Source organism: Tachypleus tridentatus, chromosome 12, assembly GCF_004210375.1.
Source record: "Tachypleus tridentatus isolate NWPU-2018 chromosome 12, ASM421037v1, whole genome shotgun sequence".
NCBI classification, from domain to species: domain Eukaryota; kingdom Metazoa; phylum Arthropoda; class Merostomata; order Xiphosura; family Limulidae; genus Tachypleus; species Tachypleus tridentatus.
The window spans coordinates 105,280,215-105,304,451 of NC_134836.1; the positions used below are offsets into that span (position 1 = coordinate 105,280,215).

The 24,237-nt window shown below is 36.3% G+C and overlaps 1 protein-coding gene across 6 annotated transcripts in view; it reads left to right on the top strand.

The window, feature by feature from the left end:
- The window catches only part of LOC143234240 (voltage-gated inwardly rectifying potassium channel KCNH6-like), a 209,746-nt gene that overhangs the window by 166,063 nt on the left and 19,446 nt on the right, over window positions 1-24,237 (top strand). For 5 of the 6 annotated variants that reach the window (XM_076471453.1, XM_076471454.1, XM_076471449.1 and 2 more), the window contains one exon: window positions 3,078-3,301. In XM_076471453.1, coding sequence (XP_076327568.1) covers window positions 3,078-3,301 — 224 coding nt within the window. The remainder of the gene's footprint in view (window positions 1-3,077; window positions 3,302-24,237) is intronic. The other variant, XM_076471451.1, reaches the window with a different exon arrangement.

Below are 24,237 nucleotides of genomic sequence, written 5' to 3' on the forward strand. Positions count from 1 at the left end.
GAATTTTACCTGTTTCATATTGTTAGCGTCAAAAAATAATTTGCTGCGAAAATAGAGGTCAGTTCTATTACTGTGTTCTTGCTTCCTGTCTATTTATCAACCTTATGAAGTATTTGTATTCTAACAAAAAGTTAAATAGTTTACTGTTGTGTTTTGTATCCACTCCTTCTGTATCCATTCAATGAAAGGATATAATTTCATTCTAATTTAAAGCACTGGAAAGGCCCGGCATGGCCAGGTGAGCTAAGACGTTCGACTCGTAATCTGAGGGTGGTGGGTTTGAATCCCCGTCGCACCAAACATGCTCGTCTTTTCAGCGGTGGGGGCGTTATAATGTGATGCTCAAATCCACTATTCGTTGGTAAAAGAGTAGCTCAAGAGTTGGAGGTGGGTTGTGATGACTAGCTGACTTCCCTCTGGTCTTACACTGCTAAATTAGGGACGGTTAGCGCAGATAGCCCTCGAGTAGCGAAATCTAAAAAAAAAAAAAATTAAAGCACTGAAATGGTTTAACATGATATTTTTGTTATTATTACTTTTTGAACCAGATTAAATAACATTACATTTATTCATTGGAACGGTAGAGAAAAAGTTACGAAGTTCTATTAACATTTCTGACAAAGTTTAGATAACTGATATAATATACAAAAGTAAGCAGTATATTGATTTAAAATATGAAGTCTCTCATCTCACTTGACTACACATGTACCTATTATCTACACATTCATTAACTATTTTGTTTGTCTTGTCCTTGAGTAGTGGAAGAACATTAGCTCTTCCAAGATGTATTTTTTAACATATTAAGGATAAAAGTGCCTGTGCTGTAACGAATACAGAGTCCATGTTGGATTTAGCTTTTACCGGTTGAAGTTTACGGTTGTTTGCATTAATGTAGGGCAAAATGTGAACACGACCTGAATGTAAACGAATTGGCGATTATCGTCTTAATCCTAAACGAAAGTTATTCGAAGTTACTCAATCCATTTTCGCGTCTTTTCCTTCACAAAAATTTACTTTCCTCAAAGACTCATTTGATAAATATATGGAAACAATCCGAGAAGTTGCTCTGTAAAGGTTAACACATCACTTTTATAAAAAGACGGTTTTAAACTTCACCAACCGCTTATTTAGATCACAAAATTATGTTGTCACATGACGATATATATTTGTTTAGAACTGTGACGCTTAGACGTAAAAGGTGCTTTTACAAACTTTTAGTAGCAAATCGATAGATAAATCCGTATGAATTTGTAATAATTAAACTGTGTGCATTGCTGTGTAATATTAATTTATATACCAGTTTTTATCTCTTTATGGTTAATGGATTCCTTAAAACATTTTTAAACATAAAAAGTAGAATTTATTTGAATTTCAGGAGAATAAAGCAGTAGTGGTTTCCATGATTGATTTTCAAGCTTTTATGTCTCAGGAATGGAAAAATAATTATTGTGTACAGTTTTATTGCAAAGTTGGTCATACTGGAACCTAGAAGTAACAACTAGAATACCTCAACCTTCGGTTCGGCATAGCCAGGTGGGTAAGGCAATCCTCTCAGGGTTGTGTGTTCGAATCCCCGTCGCGTCAAGTATGCTCGCTCTTTTAGCGTTGGGGGCGTCATAATGTGACGGTCAATCACTATAAATGCCTGCAAAGGTTTTATGCGTTGGTAAAGAAAGTAGCCCAATGGTGATGGCTAGTTACCTTCCCTGTAGGCTTACACTGGTAAATTAGAGGCAGATAGCCCTAGTATAACTTTGCGCGAAATTCAAGACAAATAGAACTGCATTATATAAAAATATTTGTTACTAAATGCTCAGAGTAAGGTTTTGTTGATTGGATATTGGTTAGTAACCTGAATATATAATAATAAAACAGTTTAATATGAATAACTTAAATATATAATTTAAAATAGTTAGTGAAAAATAATTAAATTTAACTTGTCTTTAATTAACGTGACCTTTCTGTTTGTGGCAGGTGTTCTTGAAAACTTACGTCATGGATAGAAATTGTCGTTGTGTCATAATGGCCGGCTTTGCTTAAGTCAGACTTTTGCCAAGAATTTCATAAACTATGCATGACTTTCAAATGTTCATAGGTGTTTGAAGCAGGTGGAATTTTGTTCTTACATAAATGTTCATAGTTCATTGATCGATCGTCACTTACTGGTCTCAGCACTATGTTATAAGTAGAACAAAGAAAGACCTCGTGTTAATCACAATATCTGAAGTCTGGGTAGAACAAAGTTATGAAAACTATGTGGAGATAATGATTTTAGTTACATGACAAAGATGCCAGATGTTTAATTAATTAATTAATGTGCTAGCCTATTATTAATTCTTACTTGTAGTTTTTTTAAGTGTGTTTGCTAGATTTTTGATAACATTATAATTGTTGTTATTACTGTTACTACTGCATTTAATAATCAGGTTCCCGAAATAAAGCCATCTTACCACGAAATGGTCGAATAAATATGAAGAGGGAATTTATGCCATATCGCCATCTGTTGGTTATTAAGAGACTTATTACACGCAAATTTTATTAGTAAATTAACATATTTCTATAAGGTGTTCATAAAATTAACTACTGATTTTAAATAGAAAAATAACTTGTTTGTTAAATTTCAGTAAATTAGTTATTAAGTTGCAGAGGTAACTTCTGTTAATTTTAATCTGTCATGTTTTGTTCGCGAAACTTCATTCGCTAACCGGATTCATTCATTGCTCTTGTTTAATTATTAGTGTGGATTCAGTTTACTTTTCAGTGGATGAAGCTATCATAACAAATTTCTCTTTTGCTACGTTCATCTTTCTGTACTGCGCATTATCCTAATCTAACTAAAGTATTGGTACTAGTGGTACATTAGTGGTACTAAAGTATTGTTTAATATTATATAAACCAGCTATGAACTTCACTTATCAAAGTTTGTGATGAATTTGTTTAGGTCTTTTGTTCTTAATCAAAGACATTGCTTCCTCCATATTAGCATTTTATACGTTAACAAGATTAGCACACTTTTTTAGGATTTGCATTGAGGTTTTTTTTACGGTTTTATATTTATTTATTTTGTTCTTTTACAGTTACTGCAAACAATCTAAACAAATCCTTCCCAATAGCTTCTTCTGATTCAGATCTTTCACGGTATAGAACTCGTCAACATCGTGCTCAGTCACCATCGTTAAGTAACCTGACAACAGAGGGCGTTAGTAGACAGAAGGACAATAGCCATTCGTCAAATACGTCCAAGTTTTTGCGAGAGATGCAGACACATAGTAAACATCATATGGGCGAGAAAGTTGCTCAGGTATTGTTGTTTTAGTTAAACTGTGGTTAACACTTCTTTAAATTTTAGAACGTTAACACTAATATTTAAGACTTTGCTTTTATGAGACCCTCTCTGTTCACATCTGGGGCCTGGCATGGCCTAGCGCGTTAAGGCGTGCGCTTCGTAATCTGAGGGTCGCGCCAAACATGCTCGCCCTCCCAGCCGTGGGGGCGTTATAATGTGACGGCCAATCCCACTATTCGTTGGTAAAAGAGTTGGCGGTGGGTGGTGATGACTAGCTGCCTTCCCTCTAGTCTTACACTGCTAAATTAGGGACGGCTAGCACAGATAGCCCTCGAGTAGCTTTGTGCGAACTTCCAAAACAAACAAACAAGTGTTCACATCTGAGTTTTAACTTTACCTAATGTAATAAAATTAATATGTTAGGCTAATTCTGACAAGGAACTATCCTATCAAATATTGCTTTATCCAATGAAATCAGATTCGACTGCATATTAATTTTTAGGTCAATTTGATAACGATATTGGATCTCAATCGAGGATTTATAACTTAATAATATTATTACAGTAATTCCATTTGTTTCACACATGATATGTGCTAGCACACCAAATATGGACATGGTTGTTATGCATTAAATAAAAATCGCTCCCACTTATTGTATTGCCTCATGATACAGTAGGTCTATGAAACAGTAGCGATAGCAATGACAAGCACAATCCACACAATATTCGTAACAGAGGTGATCGAAGTGTAAAGTACTGTTTGACGTTGCCATGTGCCGCATTCCCTTAAAGAGCCTGCAATGGTCACTTACTCATACAGAACATTTTCATCTACACCGTTATTAATTAAAACAACGAATGACGAAGTAACTAGTTTAATACTACACTATAATAATGTAGTAGCCAATTCTTGCGACGCATTTTCAATATGTGTGGCCAAACATCTACTATCCGATCCAAAAATATCCAAATCCTATCAGATATCATGATATCCAACTAAAACCAGTATTTGTCTCATCCCTTGTTATAACAAATGTACCAGTTCACGAAGGGAGACGTCTCCTGTCTATTTTATATCACAACAGAATGTACTTCAGGAGTAATAAAAATTATAATTTGTTGTTTATTGGGGTCACTTATGATTTACAAATCATTGGCTGATATAGTTTTGTTTTAATAAACTCTTGTCTGATCACAGATTAAAACCATCAGTTGCCTTACACAGGGAGGAAAGCTTAATACCAGAATTCTACTGATACACAAACATAGTGCTTTTTAGCTGAATACTGATTATGGAGTCAAAATACTCAAGGTTTCGTATACTCTAAATACGGGTACGTCATGGCCAGTTGGTTAAGGCACTCGAATCGTAATCCAAGGGTAGCGGGTTCGAATCCTCGTCCCACTAAATATGCTTGCCATTTCAGCCGTTGGGGCGTTATAATGTGACGGTCAATCCCACTATTCATTGGTAAAAGAGTAGCTCAAGAGTTGGCGGTGGGTGGATGACTAGCTGCTTTCTCTCTAGTCTGACAGTGCTAAGTTATGGACGGCTAGCGCAGGTAGCCCTCGTGTATCTTTGCGCGAAATTCAAATCAAACTACACTTGCTTGATTTTCAGAAATTCATTGGAAAAAATGTTTAACCGACACATAAAAAGGAATGATATGAGATAATAATTACACAGGCCTGCGAGACGGTTGTATTATCTCAAAGCGATTACATGCAACATGTAATTAATCCAGCATGTACGCTGGATCCGAAAATAATATCCATTTTTTTCTCATCACGTATAGATGTTTCACAAAATGTCGTATGCACTTTCACATAAGTGAATCATTTTCATTTAAATCAGCTCACATTTTGTATCGCTTAAAATGTTGACAGCCAATCTAGACCAATCGCAACGGGAGAGCCTTACTGACGTTTGTATAACACAAACATAATAATTATAATAAATGTTCATTAGTGGAAACGAACTAATAATTTCTCTGAAGTCAACATGGATGGCTGTGATTTGTGTAGCGTTTAACACTGACTTCAACTCCATCTGTCTACACTAGCCGATCTGACTTTTAAGATGGTAGGCCAAGGGGCAGACAAACACCCAGTCAATACCATTCACCCTCAGCCTGTGGGCTAAACTAATCGAATAGTGGGTTTTGATTGTCACTTTTATAACGCACTCACAGCCCCGTAGTACCAAACGCAATATTTTTATTTATTTTCTCTACGTTAAAAAGACGTTAATCACAGAGCCTCGATTCCTCACTCCGACACGCTTACCACTGGAACACACTCTGACAGGACGTCTTGAAATACTATCACGTGAGTTTGGTTTTAAATTATTATTTTAAAAGAGAAACCAAAAGTATTCATAAATTTCAGTTTTTCTGGTTTGCTTTCATGGAATAACTACGAAAAAAAACACAAAACAAAACGAACAAAATAAACACCATAAAGCAACTGAAGAGGAACAGCATCTCGTATTGTTGAATTATTATACATGAAGCTTAACAAAGTAATCTTGTTTGTTAAGTAGATGGATCACAGAAGCTCATACACTTATAAGTAAGAGCTGCTGACCTGTTAAGATTTGAGCTTCAAGTGCATGCCAAACCTTACTCCATTTTACTAGTCCTAACACCTACAGCTGCGAGTCTAGTGTGTTTCTAGCGTTCTGCTTTAAATTAACTAACCAAAGTTTATAGTTGATGTCATTATTGTCCAGAAAAGTGTATTAATTACGCTAGCCGTCCCTAATTTAGCAGTGGAAGACTAGAGGGAAGGCAGCTAGTTATCACCACCCACCGCCAACTCTTGGACTACTCTTTTACCAACGAATGGTGGGATTGACTGTGACATTATAACGCCCTCACGGCTGAAAGGAGCGAGCATGTTTGGTGCGACCGGGATTTGAACCCGCGACCTTTGGATTAGGAGTCGAACGCCTTAACACGCTTGGCCATGCCAGGTCTATAAAAAAAAAAAGACAGAAGTGTAAGAGAAATAACACAGACCAAATAAGAGCAATAACCTATAAGAAAAGTGTAATAAGGATAGCACTGAAAACCTGAAGTCTGATAAACATTACACACATGTACAACTGGAGTAAAACAGAAGAGAATTATAATAGGGATAACACAGAGAGTCAAAACATAATTTTAATAAGGACAATACAGAAGGTAAAAAGAGAATTACAGCAGGGACAGGATAGTATTAAAACAGAATTATCATGGAGACAACACAGGGGACTAAAACATAACTACAGCAGGGACAACATAGAATCAAAAACCGAACTATTATAGAGACGACAAGAGGGACTAAAATATACTAATGATAGAGACAACACAGAGAATCAAAATATAATTATAATAAGGACACATAAAAGGTAAAAACGTAATTACAGCACGAATACCATAGAATGAAAAACGAACTAGTATGGAACACAGGATAATAAAACATACTTATAATAGGGACAACACAGGGAACTAAAGCATAATTGTAATAGGGTAACACAGAAGACTAAAACATAATTACAGCATGGAGAGCATATAATCAAAAACTGAACTATTATAGAGACGACAAAAAGGACTAAAATATACTTACAATACGGATAAAACAGAGGACTAAAACATACTTATAAAAGGGACAACACAGAGGAACTAGAAATTTATTTTTAAAAATCCCTCCCGAAACAATACATATGGTCAGAAAAAAACCATCAGTAGAACAAGAAAATAACGAAACCGTAGAAAGACGAAACCAGAAGAAAGGGTGTAATATTACACAGGGTAAGACGAGTAATAGAGATGTATTGGAGAATAAGAGAAACAATAATGGCAAAATGGAGAAACAGCGACATTACTGACGTAGGCAAAAATTAATTATTGAACCATCAAGAACATTTGAAACAACAGGCCATAAATAAAGAAAACTCAGAACAAATTTAAATTCAAATTGGTTTGGAGGAAGACATAAACAGCAGTGAAGGAGTTACCGAAGCTCATTGTAAGGTCAAGGGTAAGGTAGCCATAGTGACGTAATGTAAATAAATTAAAAGGCAAATTAAAATGGCACACTGACCTATACCTTGTTTGCTTGAAAACATTGCCCAAGGGAATTTTTATTATAAGCAAATATTAATCCAATATGTGGATGAAGAATGTAACAGTGGATACTTACCACTTGTAACTAAAGACAACGAGAAAACTCGAGTTTGTAAAAGAAAAACATAGGTTTTAATAGCAGAAGAAGAAAACGTTTATAATCTTAGCCCCACACTAGTACAGCTTTAAGTCTACGGATTTTCAACGCTAAAACTAGGGGTTCGATTCCCCTCGGTGGGCTCAGCAGATAGCCCAATGTGGCTTTGCTATAAGAAAACACACACACACACACTATAACCTTACACTTGCATAGAGCGGCCCGGCATGGCCAGGTGTATTAAGGCGTTCGACTCGTAATATGAGAGTCGCGGGTTCGAATCCCCGTCGCACCAAACATGCTCGCCCTTTCAGTCGTGGGGGCGTTATAATATGACCGTCAATCCCACTATTCGTTGGTAAAAGAGTAGCCCAAGAGTTGGCAATGTGTAGTAATGACTAGCTACCTTCCCTCTAGTCTTACACTGCTAAATTAGGGACGGCTAGCACAGATAGCCCTCGAATAGCTTTGTGCGAAATTCAAAAACAAGCAAATACTTGCATACAAAATGTGTTTTCGAACGAGCATTAAAGACGTCCTGGTCTACTCGGACTTCAGTAGATCCAATATTAGTGTTATCTCTCATGTAAGTGGAACACAATCAAAATTTGAGACGTTGAAATTTTATTTTTTTTATCTTTCTTTCCAAGATTTTATTTCTCGAAATGGCTGTCACTTCGTCTCGTCTGTATTCGTAAAAGTGAAGTTTTTGGTGCCACCTTTTGGGATTGTATCAATAGAATATCGGGCAAAGATATTGTTCAGTTTGGTTTAAATTACGCGCAAAGCTACACGAAGGCTATATGCGCTAGCCGTCTTTAATTTAGCAGTGTAAGACTAAATGGAAGGTAACTAACTAGTCATTACCACCCACCGTCAACTCTTGGACTACTCCTTTACCAACGAAGAGTGGGATTGACCGTCACGTTATAATGCCCTCACGGCTGAAAGGGCGAGCGTATTTGGCATGACGGAGATTCGAACCCGCGACCCTCAGATTACGAGTCGAGTGCCTTAACCACCTGGCCATGTCGGGCCCAAAGATATAGACTTTGTACAAGATTTTGTACGTTATAATTTCCCCAAAACCGTTTCGGCGGTTTAATATGAGCCATTTTACTTTGATTCAATTCATTGTTTAGCCATAATAATAATGCTGGAAAGTCAAGGTGAGTGATGCAAAGCTATGGTTCCTTGCCAGTCCTTTCATGGCTTGTAGATTAAATCGAAAAAAAAAGTTTTATTAAAATAATCACGAATTAAGAAAATAAATAAATAAAAAATCTTAATATTACTGTCACGATACTTTCAGAGAACAGATTATTTAAAAATATATAAAACCAAAATATTTCGAAAAACAAACCGAATTTTTTATTTGCTTACGTGCACTTACGATTCACATTCAACATTCCTATATTGTACAAATAATATACTTGGACTGACTTATTTCACTTTTAAGGACCACCATTTACAGATTCGTGTATCGAAAGCTAGAGGTCTGTGGCATTTAGGCTAAATTCAGAGGCGTATTGTGTCACCAGTGATCTGTTTTACCACAGTACATATAAATTGGTCTTAATTGAGAGTTAAGTTTCACTTTAACAATTTATAGCAGAGTATAAATGTAGCACCAGTGAGAAATAAATGGGAAATGTTATTACTCTCCTAAAATAATTTCTATAGATATGTTTAAAATTGTTTCAGTTCATGTAATTGTGTAGTTAAAGACGTTTATATGAAGATGTTTCAGTTCATGTAATTCTGTAGTCGTGCAGGTCAATATAAAATAGTTCATGTAATTGTGTGGTCTTATAGGTCTATACAAAATAGTTTCAGCTCATTTAATTGTGTGGTAGAATAGATATATATATATATATATAATTGTATTACTTCATGTAATTGTTTGATGAAATACGTCTATATGAAATAGTTTCAGTTCATATAATTATGTATTCATATACATCTATACTTCGTTAAGACGGATAATAAGTGCAGTAAACGTTCGATTCAGGAATCCTTCTTTTCCAATATTGTCCTCTTGTGTTTGTCAGTCTGCAGGCTTACTGCCCTAAAAACCAGGTTTTAATGTCCGTGATTGGCAGAATACAAATAGCCTATTGTGCAGCGTTGAGCTGAACGAAACACCCCTGGTTTTATTGTACAAAAGTAATTTTCCTTGGCTGTTTCAATTCCCAAAGCATTGCTGACGAGATTAAGGCGAATTTGTAAAACCAGTTTCGCATTCACTGAGAACGCTTAAAGATAGCATGAGATTATATTTCATTCGAGAACGCTTGCTCTAATTAGAAAGGTAGAAAACGAGGGTTATACAGTTTGTATGACGTGATGTTCTGTAAAACCAACGTAACGTGTAACACTGGGAGAAAAAACAAGAATATACAGTTTATAGGATGTGGTGTTATTTAAAACCAATGTAATATGTAAACTAGGATAGAAAAAAAAAGGGTTATACATTTTGTGTGATGTGGTGTTTAAATCTGTGTAACATGTAACACTAAGATACAAGGTGAAGGATACATACCTTGTGTGAGTGTTTTGTTATTAGTATAACATGTAACACTAAGATACAAAGTAAGGGATACATACCTTATGTGAGTGTTTTGTTATTAGTATAACATGTAATACTAAGATACAAAGTAAGGGATACATACCTTATGTGAGTGTTTTGTTATTAGTATAACATGTAACACTAAGATACAAAGTAAGGGATACATACCTTATGTGCGTGTTTTGTTATTAGTATAACATGTAACACTAAGATACAAAGTAAGGGATACAAACCTTATGTGCGTGTTTTGTTATTAGTATAACATGTAACACTAAGATACAAAGTAAGGGATACATACCTTGTGTGAGTCTTTTGTTATTAGTATAACATGTAATACTAAGATACAAAGTAGGCTCGGCATGGCCAAGCACGAGGGTCGCGGGTTCGAATCCCGGTCACACCAAACATGCTCGTCCTTTCAGCTTGAGGGGGCGTTATAATGTGACGGTCAATTCCACTATTCGTTGGTAAAAGATTAGCTCAAGAGTTGGCGGTGGGTAGTGATGACTAGCTGCCTTCCTTCTAGTCTTATACTTCTAAATTAGGGACGGCTAGCGCAGATAGTCCTCGAATAGCTTTGCGCGAAATTCAAAACAAACAAACTAATGCGTTGTTTAAACGAGTGCAATATGGGTCGCAACTAAAAGTCTTTATTAACGAAAAGCTACGCAATAGGTTTTCTGCGCTGTGCCCACTACAAATATCTAAGCCTGATTTTTAGTGTATGAACTCTCGAGCCAACCGCCGAGCCGCAAGTTTGTTTATTTATTGTTACGCACACCAACGCAACATACTGTCTGTTCTCTTCACAATACAGGTATCGAACTCAGAGTTTTAGCATAATATGCATATTTACCTATGAACCACCAGGGAAGACTATTGTGAAAAGGAAGCTTCTTCTCTTACGTGTTGCTTCACCCTCCTCAGTGGCACAGCGGAATGTCTTTATACTTCCATCGCTAGACACCGGGTTAGATACCCGTGGTGGGCAGAGCATAAATAGCCCTTTATTTAGCTTTTTGCTCAAGAACAACAAAACAAAACTCTCACATGTTCTTGTTTTTAATAAACTAAGAAGGGATACGTTGATTTAGTAAATCTATTTGTTTCTTAGACTTAATGTTTATTTCAGATAATTTTAAAGCGATGCTGAAGCGATTGGTTCAAAATAATTTTATTTTTAATATCTGACGTCGAAAAACAGTTATATTTACTGATAAAAATACGTAGTTGTATTTTTGTTTGGAATTAAGCACAAAACTACACATTGAGCTATCTGTACTTTGCCAGCCACGGGTATCGAAACCCGGTTTCTGGGAGGGCATGTAATTGAAAGCTATGAGTTATTGGTAGATATTTGATTTCTGTATCTTACCAAACGTTCCGATAAACCCGGTTTTTTTCAACAGTAGGCAAAGATTTCTAACACAAAAAATGCGCCTTTCCTTTATCTCGGCAAATAATAATAATTAGTTGTTGTTGTTTTTTTTTGGGGAGGGCCACGATTTATGTTCGTTTGGTCTCGGCTGCTAACGAATCTCTGCTGTTTTCTATCAGGACATATTATTTACTCACCGACAGTGAAAGCCATTTGACATTTTCCGAATTGACCAATCCAATGATATCTACGTCACTGTTTTTCCCATCGTGTAATCTCGTAGCTATACAGACGGTTCTCGCACACAAAGGCGTGGCATTTAGAAATTCTAATTCGCCGACATAAAATTCGTTTGACTTTCTTCGGGTAACGAGGTCCACAGAGATGCCTGCGAACCGTAGTGAAAGTTTTTGCTGACGTGCTGAATTAAAACATAAGATTTTAAAAGTATGCGATAAACGCTAGCTTTCGTTCGCAGAAACCGTAAGAATTTCAGCTTAAATTCAGTTCAAAATTAATGTAACGCACTTGATATACAAGTTTGAAAATTAATTTTGAAATTTGCAAGTTTTGGTTTGGCTGTTTCAGTGCAAAGCCACACTGAGTCATATGTTGTGTCCATCGAGGGGAATCGAGTCTCGGACTTTAACATTTGATGTGTCCCACGTTATAATTCCTTACTTATTTACATGTTAAAAGGGAATTGTCGGAAATGTCGTCCTTGTAAATATATTTGTTAGGCGTCTTTTACACTTAGGTTAACACTAGCTATTTATTCACTCACTTTTCAAAGGAAGCTGGTATATATTATCCAAACCACCGTGTTCATATAGATCTATACGACGGAAGTTGGACATCTAGTTCTTGTCTTCATATGTGACATATTTATATAATGATTTTTGTTTAATGTTTACATGATGCACATTTTATAAATAGTTTTGTAGTTCCTGTGTCTGGAACAATATTTTAATTTTTCCCTAATGGGTACGATGGTTACCTGAAGGAATGACATTGTTTAAGCACTCGCACAAGTATGCAGTAGTGTAGTAGTAGCAGTGTAAGACTAGAGGGAAGGCAGCTAGTCATCACCACCCACCGCCAACTCTTGGGCTATTCTTTTACTAACGAATAATGAGATTGACCGTGCCATAATAACGCCCTCACAGCTGAAAGGGCGAGCATGTTTGGTGCGACGGGGATTCGAACCTGCGATCCTCAAATTACGAGTCGAACGCCTTAACTCACCTGGCTATGCCAGGCCTCGCTCGACCCGTAATCTGAGGGTCGCGTGCTCGAATCTTTATCATACCAGACATGGGGTCAGCCGTAAGGGCGCTATAATGTGACGGTCAAGGCGACAATTCGTTGGCAAAATAGTTCGCGGTGGATGTTAATGACTAGCTGCCTTCCTTCTACTCTTACACTGCTAAATTATGGACGGCTAGCGCAGATAGTCCTCGTCTAGCTTTGCGCGAAATTCAAAACCAAATCTGAATCTAAGAGTTAGATCGGGCACATTTAAACTTACACTAACTACGTATACTAAGAAATGATTTCTATTTTACATGTTAGATATAGTTTGTATTTTTTGGAAGAAATGTTTTCTGTGGTTTTGTAATATTTGTAGTTTTTTTTGTTTTGTTTTCTCGTTTTCACTACGGGTAACGTTTTTACAGGAATCCCAAAACCATTTTTTTGTTATATCTGACTTAATAAATTTGAAATTTGATTAAATACGTATAAAAATTTATAGCCTATTATTTTTGTATTGTTTAACTGCGCAAGGATATCACTAACTGAGAACTAATTTACAGTATCGAGAACAGGAATTTTACTCTTAACACAACATCAAATATTTTAACAATCAAAACACATTTATCCGATTAAGGAAATAGTATTTGTCAGAGTTTTATCCAAAAATTAAAATGTTGCCTAAATTTACGGATTCACCAGGTGTCAGAGCATTTTGTCTGCGGACTTACAAAGCCAGAAATTTGGTTTCGCGTTACCACTCGAAATATAATTTATGTCTAAAACGATAGATGTCGCGAGAGTGTGCCGGAGAGAGGTATGCTAACACAAAGGGTCTTTCAATTAATATTAATTAATTCCTCAAATATAGAAATATATATAACAATCTAATTCTAGAAAAACAAAGTAAAATTTTGTTACCACGTAATGTATAATAAAATTACATGGATATAGCAGCCCTCTATTTCTACTTTCGAATGCTCTTTTTGTAATTAATGTAGTACAAAAAACCATCAAAAAACAACAACACTCGCAACAGAAGATAACTCTTGCTTTGCTGATTTATCTTTCCTTCTTGGACGTTTTTGAATGTTTTTACGGAATTGACAATATATATTCATATGTTAAAGACTGAAATACGGTACGCGCACACTGTGAATTCTGAGATAATTTATTATTTTATGTTTATTTGTACTTTAGACATGTATAACATACAAGGTATACCCTTGTGCAAATTAATTTAAACAAATGGTCATTTTACAATATTTTCAGCATGGTGACCGGTGTAGGCTCGCTGGACCCGTTGATTTCCTTTAATAGTCATTTTTTTCACACAGACGGAGTCATTAGCTGTGTTTTGCAGTACGGTCGATTTATGTTTGGGATATATGACGAAATTTTGAGGAATATTACGTCATTCGAAATTGCGTTACAAGGGCAAAGAGACCAGTTTAAAACAACTTCTTACCAACTCAGTAAAGAAAACACGGTATCAATGGGGTCTAAAATACAAGAACTGGATGCAAGAACAATGGAAGAAGGCATTATTTAGTGACGAGACTCATTTATTCGTACAGGGTGAAAGAAGTCTGCATGTTCGCAGATTTCCAGGTGAGAAACTTCGAGAATCTTACATCAATCAGTTCGCAAGACATTCCTTGAAGAAAACGTTTTGGGGTTTTGGGGCTTTTTCAGCTACTATGGCGTCGGAGGCGTACATATCGTAGAAGGTATGATGCGAGGACCACAGTACATCAATATTTTGCAGAGAAGAATCGTTCAAGAATTGAAAAAGAGATTTCCAGATGGATCTGGCATTTTTCAGCAAGATCTGACTCCGTGCCACACATTGAAAGTTGTGAAGAATTTTATGACTGCAACGCGAATAAAGGTGCTGGACTGGCCTGGAAACTCTCCGGACTTAAATCTTTGGACGATTTGGAAAGAAAGACTTCGGGGAAAAGACTGTACTACAAAAGATAAGCTAATTAAGGCCATAATTGAGGTGTGGTACCGCGATCCAAAAATTAGTAAAGATTGCAGTCAATTCGTGGACTCGATACCAAAGCGGATTAATGATCTTCTGAAAAATAAAGGCGGTCATATCATGTATTAATTTGTGAGCAATTTTTCGATTCTCAGAAATAAAATGCAAAAAATTGAAAAAATCGTAATTTTCCCTGTTGTTTCAATTAATTTGCACAAGGGTATAACTTCAATAAACCACGCATTCTTTGCCAGTGGTTATGTTTATTTTGAATGCCATTCGTATGTTCAAGTAATTTGAAATTATGTCCATGAAATGACTAAAAATATAGAGATATATGAAATACTTATTTACCTCTCTATAACTAATATCATATATAATTATCTTAGTCGATAAATAGAAAATTGCCTCTGGTCTTTAAATAAACAACTGCAAATGGTTAGCCCAGTCTCTTTAATAAGTCACAGATGAGATTATGTAGTCGGTTTATGGTCGGAGATATTATTGTATAGTCTGGTTTCTGATCCTAGACACTCTTGTTTGACCCGGTTTCTGGTCCCAGACACGGCTGTATAGTCCGTTTCTGCTTTTAGACGGCTTAGCATGGCCTGGAGGTCAAGACACTCTACTCATAATCTGAGGGTTGTGGGTTCGTATCCCAGTCACACCAAACATGCTCGCCTTTTCAGCCGTGGGAGCGTTATAATTTGATGGACAAATCCATTATTTCTTGCTAAAAGAGTAGCCCATAGTTGGCGGTGAGTGGTGATGACTAGATGTCTTCCCTCCAGCCTTACACTGCTAAATTAGGGACGGATAGCGCAGATAGCCCTCATGTAGCTTTGCGCGAAATTCAAAACAAACCAAATCAAACTGCTTCTAGACACGGTTGTATAGTCTGGTTTTTGGTCCAAGACACGGTTGTATAGTCTGGTTTTTGGTCCAAGACACGGTTGTATAGTCTGGTTTTTGGTGCTAGACACGGTTGTATAGTCTGGTTTATGGTGCTAGACACGGTTGTATAGTCTGGTTTTTGGTGCTATACATGGTTGTATAGTCTGGTTTTTGGTGCTAGACACGGTTGTATAGTCTGGTTTTTGGTGCTAGACACGGTTGTATAGTCTGGTTTTTGGTGCTAGACACGGTTGTATAGTCTGGTTTTTGGTGCTAGATATGGTTGTATAGTCTGGTTTTTGGTGCTAGACACGGTTGTATAATCTGGTTTTTGGTCCAAGACACGGTTGTATAGTCTGGTTTTTGGTCCAAGACACGGTTGTATAGTCCGATTTCTGGTCCAAGACACGGTTGTATAGTCTGGTTTTTGGTGCTAGACACGGTTGTATAGTCTGGTTTCTGGTCCAAGACACGGTTGTATAGTCTGGTTTTTGGTGCTAGACACGGTTGTATAGTCTGGTTTTTGGTGCTAGACACGGTTGTATAGTCTGGTTTTTGGTGCTAGACACGGTTGTATAGTCTGGTTTTTGGTGCTAGACACGGTTGTATAGTCTGGTTTTTGGTGCTAGACATGGTTGTATAGTCTGGTTTTTGGTGCTAGACACGGTTGTATAGTCTGGTTTTTGGTCCAAGACACGGTTGTATAGTCTGGTTTTTGGTCCAATACACGGTTGTATAGTCTGGTTTTTGGTGCAATACATGGTTGTATAGTCTGGTTTTTGGTGCTAGATATGGTTGTATAGTATGGTTTTTGGTGCTAGACACGGTTGTATAGTCTGGTTTTTGGTCAAAGACATGGTTGTATAGTCTGGTTTTTGGTGCTATACATGGTTGTATAGTCTGGTTTTTGGTGCTAGACACGGTTGTATAGTCTGGTTTTTGGTGCTAGACACGGTTGTATAGTTTGGTTTTTGGTGCTAGACACGGTTGTATAGTCTGGTTTTTGGTCCAAGACACGGTTGTATAGTCTGGTTTTTGGTCCAAGACACGGTTGTATAGTCTGGTTTTTGGTGCTAGACATGGTTGTATAGTCTGGTTTTTGGTGCTAGACATGGTTGTATAGTCTGGTTTTTGGTGCTAGACATGGTTGTATAGTCTGGTTTTTGGTGCTAGACATGGTTGTATAATCCGGCTTAATGTCAGTACTGAATTATGCAACAGTAGTATTAGACTTCAGTTTCTTTGGTAACATAAATTAACCTATATTACTTGTGTTTGAAGTTTCGTTAACATATCTGTAATAAACTGAAAGTTTCCTGGTTTTACAGAGAATCAGTAATTGGCAAATGGACAGAGGTAAACGATTAAACATAAGTTTCTATCAGGAAAACACTGACAGATTCAATCTTAAATTGTTACTGATGAACGTATCTGCGTTGTTTTTATTTCGAAATCAGAGAAATACGTGTTGCCTATTTCATGATGACGAGAAACCCACTTGTAGAGAAAAATATATATGTAAAAACGGCTGGTATGGGTACAGAAAGCATTATGTAGAAGAGCGAACAACGTTTTGACCTTCTTCGGTCATCGGTGTTCGCTCCTTCACATAATGCTTTCTGCACCCATACCAGCCGTATCACCTATTTCTCTAGTTAAGAAATGTATCAATAGATACTACACATTCTTTTCTTTGTTACATTGTAATATTAAGCTTGAGATTTGTTTATTTGAGTCTCCTTTATTTTGGTGCTTCGGAGGTCACTGAAAAGTGATTTACAATATAAGCTATGCACATTTCTGAATGCATATTTAACTGAAGCAAACATTGGTGTTAAAATAAATAAATAATAGTAACTTCATCAGACTTCTTTTTTTATAGCTTTTACCGTAAACAATAGAGTAGCTTATAACTTTTATCCAATAAAGTTCCTGATTTTAAAAGACCTTCTAAATTATTAAAACAATACGATGTTCTGCGTGTGCAGTACCCTTGAAATATAAACATAAACATCTTCTGAAAAAAAACAAACAAACAAAAACAACAGCCATAGAGCTGTTATTGAAATTATTACTCGTAAGACACTTCAGTTGCTGGGAATGACACGTGCTTACGATCTAGCTCTAGATATGTCAGTATAAAAAAATAAAGGTTTATTACTAAGAAAGTTTTATGACAGAATTATTTGTAATTATAATTACCAATCCTCCAATGGAGCAAAAACATTTAACTCAGCGTGGTGCAAATACGTTTCATAATATCAGCTTATTTACTAGTGCAAATGGCAATTATTGTTGTCTTCTCAGAGAATTCCGGCCAATATTCTGACTTCAAATACAGGTGGCGTAACTCACCCCAATGACAGTAAGAAACAAGTTGGATCAGTGAGGACTCACTAGACATGTGGCTACACGAAAGCATTTATTGTGGGGAGACAACCAAACGAAAAATGCAGTAGAAGTAAAACAATTAAATGAATAGATTTTTAGAGGAAAGAAAGAAAAAGAAATGGTTTGACTACGAAGTACAGCAGCTGTAATGAAGATTGAGGACAATGGTTCTACACCAAAGTACAGCAGTTGTAATGAAGATTGAGGACAATGGTTCTACACCAAAGTACAGCAGCTGTAATGAAGATTGAGGACAATGGTTCTACACCAAAGTACAGCAGCTGTAATGAAGATTGAGGACAATGGTTCTACACCAAAGTACAGCAGCTGTAATGAAGATTGAGGACAATGGTTCTACACCGAAGTACAGAAGCTGTAATGAAGATTGAGGACAATGGTTCTACACCGAAGTACAGAAGCTGTAATGAAGATTGAGGACAATGGTTCTACACCGAAGTACAGCAGTTGTAATGAAGATTGAGGACAATGGTTCTACTACGAAGTACAGCAGCTGTAATGATAATTGAGGACAATGAGCCTACACCGAAGTACAGAAGCTGTAATGAAGATTGAGGACAATGGTTCTACACCGAAGTACAGAAGCTGTAATGAAGATTGAGGACAATGGTTCTTCTGAGGACAACCAAAGTACAGCAGCTGTAATGAAGATTGAGGACAATGGTTCTACAATGGTTCTACTACGAAGTACAGCAGCTGTAATGAAGATTGAGGACAATGGTTCTACTACGAAGTACAGCAGCTGTAATGAAGATTGAGGACAATGGTTCTACTACGAAGTACAGCAGCTGTAATGAAGATTGAGCTTAGTATTATAGTTGCAGTTTCTTCAACACTATTAGGGACGTAGTAAAACTAATGAAATTTGAGAGCTTATTAGCACACTGTTACACCAGACATTCCACCCAACTTGTCTCATTGGATAGGGCTACGTTCTGTATCAGGCTCGACTCGTAATCTAAGGGCCGTGGGTTCGAATACCCCATCACACCAAACATGCTCGCCCTTTCAACCTTGGTGGCATTATAATATTACGATCAATCCCATATTCGTTGGTAAAAAACTAGCTCAAGCGTTGGCGATGGGTGGTGATGATTAGATGCCTTCCCTCTAGTCTTATACTTCTAATTTATGGACGACTAGTGCAGATAACCCTCGCGTGGCTTTGCGCTAAAATTTAAAACAAGCCAATGGACAACCAACAATACGTTCTGCACCAATATGGTGAAAAACGTAGTTAGAGTTGAAACAGGTAGTGAGTTTATAAGAGACAAATAGTATTTCCCAAAACAACGCTACAATGTATATAGAGCATAATATATATAGTATAATATTTTAAAAGTTACTGTTCAAACACCGAAAGCTTGCGAAACGTTAAGAACCATAAAATCTTATAAATTTGTGATGAAAATAACACTCCAACCCAACTGGTGAGTTTAGCTATTGAGCGAAAGGTCTCTTGGGCAGTGGCTTGTGGTAGACAAAAGATAAACCTGGAATGTTAGTTTTACACGCCTCTAATTTTGAATCTGCTAGCTTGTTATTCTAAGACGTATTTCTTTCTACAGCATGATTGCCTTCTTTCTCTTGATGCTAGTCTATTAATATAACAATAAGCTCATAAATTACTTCTCAAAATTTTGTAAGCACTTGAAAATCTGAAGTACTTGCTCTTATATAATAAGAGATATGAAAAAAAAAAAACACAGGCCAAACACACTGTGAACATTGACTCTTTAACTATATTTCACAGTAGATAGGTGTTACACGTTCAAGGACACTGTTAGTAACACCTAGAAAATTTATATCTATACTAACTGTCGATAATCTGTTTGTTTGAACTAAATAATTGATTGCTGTTTGGCTTGGTTGGGTTAGAATGTTAGTTCTCTCTGCTGGTGTTCGAATTAATACATAAGACTTTATAATACATTTTGTAATTTGAATAATTTTGGCATATTTTTATTAATCAACTGTCTTGAGAAATTTGTTAGAATGTTATGTTGCGTGTTAATTTGACAATCTTTGCCTAAACGTTTTTGATTAATTACAATTGTTAATAGTGTTTTTTTTTTAAAGGACTGAAATGTATTGCGGTTAATTATAACAAAACATTTTCTGTTTTTTTCCGATTAATTAAGGATGAACTTAGAGGTAAGTAGTGAACATTATCGAAGTTCGATTAACTAAGGATGAACTTAGAGGTCAGTAGTGAACATTATCGAAGTTACAGATCAAAGAAAGAAATCACTATAAGATTTATCTATTGTTGCATATCACATCTAAAAAAATGCATTGTTGACTTTGAATAAACTTTAAACATTTATCAGAACTATCATTTAATTAATGCAGACTTTGTCCATGGATTGCAATGTTGTTTGTCCGACTAGAAGCAGGGGCAAATGATTAGAGGTCGTATGGTACGCAAGTATGGTTGATATTGTTTCCAAGGAAACGAGAGAGACGTGGTATTTTGCTTTCCGCAACCGCTCCTGATGTGGAGTATGGATTTCACCAGTGCTCGCATTCTGATTTCCATTCATTTTGTGGCTCAAAAGCGTTTCCTAAACAGACAGAACTCTGGTAGTACAATCATCAGAAGAAGCCCTGACATCTATCCATCCAGGACATTTGACGCCGATAACCATCAATAGTAATATCCTGATTCGCATGTGGCTACAGGACGAAGGCTAACGTTAAACATCAGAAGTTCGTATCGCTAGATAACAGAATGGTTCAAGAACGAGAGCATCTGTAACTGTGTATTTCGTAGTGAGCGTTTTGGAAAAGAAGTGTGATTTTTATCCTCCGTACTAAACGTTTTGGAAAAGACGCGTGATTTTTATCCTCCGTACTGAACGTTTTGGAAAAGACGCGTGATTTTTATCCTCCGTACTGATTTGAGCAAGTCCGAAAATCCAAAACGATTCACTTTTTTTTTTTTTTTTAAGGAAACGTCTGTACTAACTCACAGTTCTGACTTGTTAATCTGTCCCGTTATATTTTAACTTTAAAAAAGTTAGCTTAAAGAAACCTTTGGTGGAAAAATTATGATAATGATAGAGATTTATAACTTCGCCTTGTAGTGATTTTATTGTTTCATGACCTGTGAGAGAGACTTAAACCTTTGCATGGTAGAGATTTTATTATCTCATGATCTGTCAAAAAGACTTATGCCTTCGCCTTATATCGATTCTATTGTTTCATGACGTATTAGACAGACTTCTATTGTTTCATACCTTCGTCTTGTACTGATTCTATTGTTTCATGACCTGGTGAAGAGACCTGTACCTTTGTCTTGTAGTGATTCTATTGTTTCATGACCTGGTGAAGAGACCTGTACCTTCGTCTTGTAGTGATTCTATTGTTTCATGACCTGGTAAGGAGACATTTATATCTTGTCTTCTGACCAGCGATAAGTTTGTGTCTTTACTTATGATATTGTGAAAGATAATCGGTAACCTTAGGATAACTGGTTCCTCTAGTTTGCCCTTTATTGTGTGTTTCCTAAAATAGTTACACAAGTTTGGGTTCACTTAGAGAAGCGAGATATACGATTGAAATGTGTTTTATTTTACGATGTTTTATATTGTAATGTGTTAGTTTGGACAGTTCCCTCAACAGAATTCTACTACTAGCTATAAAGAATAAAAATCACATTCTATTGGTGGTTCAGAGAGGGAACAAACAATTACGTCTACTAAGAACAAAACAGTATGTCTGCCTTAGTAACTAGTATTTCTAAAGTCGTGACAGGTAAAGTAACTTGGCTTGGAAAGTTTGATGTTTGATCTTTTGTCATCAGATAATTAACATTAATCATCCGCGTAGAAAAGTGAACTTTCGAATTCATTATTTTGCTTTGATTTTCTGTACTTGTTAAAATTTCGAATCTTTCAAACTTTTGATCATTTGAAACTATATTGTTGGTGCATATTTCAAACCTATTGTTTAATTATTGGATTGAAAACCTTACTGTGGTTAGCCTGATTACGTTAGATGAATATATAGATATAGCCAGCGATAAGTGGTTTCCTTTGCTATAACATATGCCCTTGGTGTGACGCCTTAAAATCAGTTATTACGCTTGGTTATTTTGCCATCTTGATCTAAATTATGAAGTTTTTGACGCTATTTAAGAATTTTTAAAGTGATTTGTATTTAAAATTTTACGCTATAATTTATCAAGTAAGAGTGTCAAAATCAGTTTACTAAGAAAACTCACGTGGCAAAACCAAATAAAAAACTCAAATTATTTTGGAAATTGCGAAAGATTAGTTTGGTTTGAATTTCACTCAAAGCTATGAAGGCCATCTGCGTTAGCCGTCCCTGATTTAGCAGTGTAAGACTAGAGGGAAGGCAGCTAGTCATCACCACCCACCGTCAACTCTTGAGTTACTCTTTTACCAACGAATAGTGGGGATTGAGCGTCACATCATAACGCTCCCACGGCTAAAATGGCTAGCATGTTTGGCGTTAAGGGGATTCGAACCAGCGACCTTCAGATTAGGAGTCGAGTGTCTTAACCACCTGGCCATGCCGGGCCACGAAAAGAAGAAAGATTATGCTATATAATAATTACATCGGCTCTGTGCAACTAATTATGCATCTGTTTATTTGGTTTTGTTAAGTATCTTAATCTCTTATTTATCAATTCATGAACAGAGTATTTAGGGATATCAAAAAGGTAACTGAGCGGAATATTCGGGATTTTTATAATCAGCGAACTTTGGTGAAAATTTATACCTCTGTGGTTATGATACAGTGAATTAACATGCCACGACTATACTGTCAAACGTTCACATAAATCTGATTTGCAAATGCTCTGGCGATGAAATAACTATATATATTTGTTTGAAAACATGGAAGTTGAAGAAACCATAAAGTTAGGGTTGAGGAGAAACCTATTTTGTAGTTGTAGTCAGGACAAATGTTTCGTAAGTCTTGAGAAAGTATGAAAAACTTGACACACATCACAAGAAAACAAGTTTTCGGTTATCCCAGACGCCATTACGTACGGTACATATGGCCCTTACTTTCACGTGAATTGTGAAAAATATAAAGAAACCGACCAAAATTTTCTAAAATGTTATTATTGAAGTCAGACGTTTTATAGCAATTACGTCGTTGCTTTAACACTTATTTTACTTCAAAGCATATCAACACGTGGGTGATGACACATAATAATGTATTTATTTAATAGTTGTGTTGATATGCAACACTCTAGTGTACATTATTACCATTGTTATATATGGATAATAATACATAACAATGCATTTATATAGATAGCTAAGCTAATATACGTCTGTGTGTTTTTTGTTGTTGTTTTTTAATTTCGCGCAAAGCTACACGAGGGCTGTCTACGCTAGCCGTCCCTAATTTTGCAGTGTAAAACTAGAGGGAAGGCAGCTAGTCATCACCACCCACCACCAACTATTGAGATACTCTTTTACCAACGAATAGAAGGATTGACCGTCATATTATAACGTCACCAAGGCTGAAAGGGCGAGCGTGTTTGGTGTGACAAGGATTCAAACTCGCGACCCTCGGATTACGAGTCGAGTGCTTTAACCGACTGGCCATGCCGGGCCTTATTATTGTTTCATGTGGATGTTTACGTTTGATACCGAAGTGAGTAAATGTTAGTGTTTGAGGTGTCCAATCAGAAGTAACTATTGAGTTTAAATATAACTTGTTTGTTGTTAAGCACAAGTCAAGACGATCAGTTATCTGTGCTGAGCACACTGTAGGGTATGGACCCTGCATTTTAAGACCAGAAACATAACATTGAATCATCGATGTATGTCTTGATATGCAAGAAAAACACGCAACCACATAGGAAACCTTTCAAAAATAACTTTTACATCGTCCATCAGATCTAACTCATAAAGGCTCAGATTAGAAAGATCTTTGTTTCGTTTAGCTACTTAAGAATTACATAAGTCTTTGAGTACCGGCGAGCTACCTTTTGCTTTAAAACGAAAGAGCTTTCTGCTTTTAATATGTGTTTGCACTTCTATGGATTCTGTCTGTGTAGAAGAAAGAAAGAAGACATTAAAGAGAGAGAAATAATAATAAAAAAAAAGAATTGCTAGCGATGCAGATATTATTTTATCTGCTGCTCGCACTGTTACTTTGTTTTAGAACGAAATTGAAATGTGTTGCTATCATGCTAAGGTGTGAGGTTAAACAGAAAGGACTTAACATCATCAGTTTTCCACTGTCTGAGGTGAGGTTTTGTTCATGGTTAATCGACAC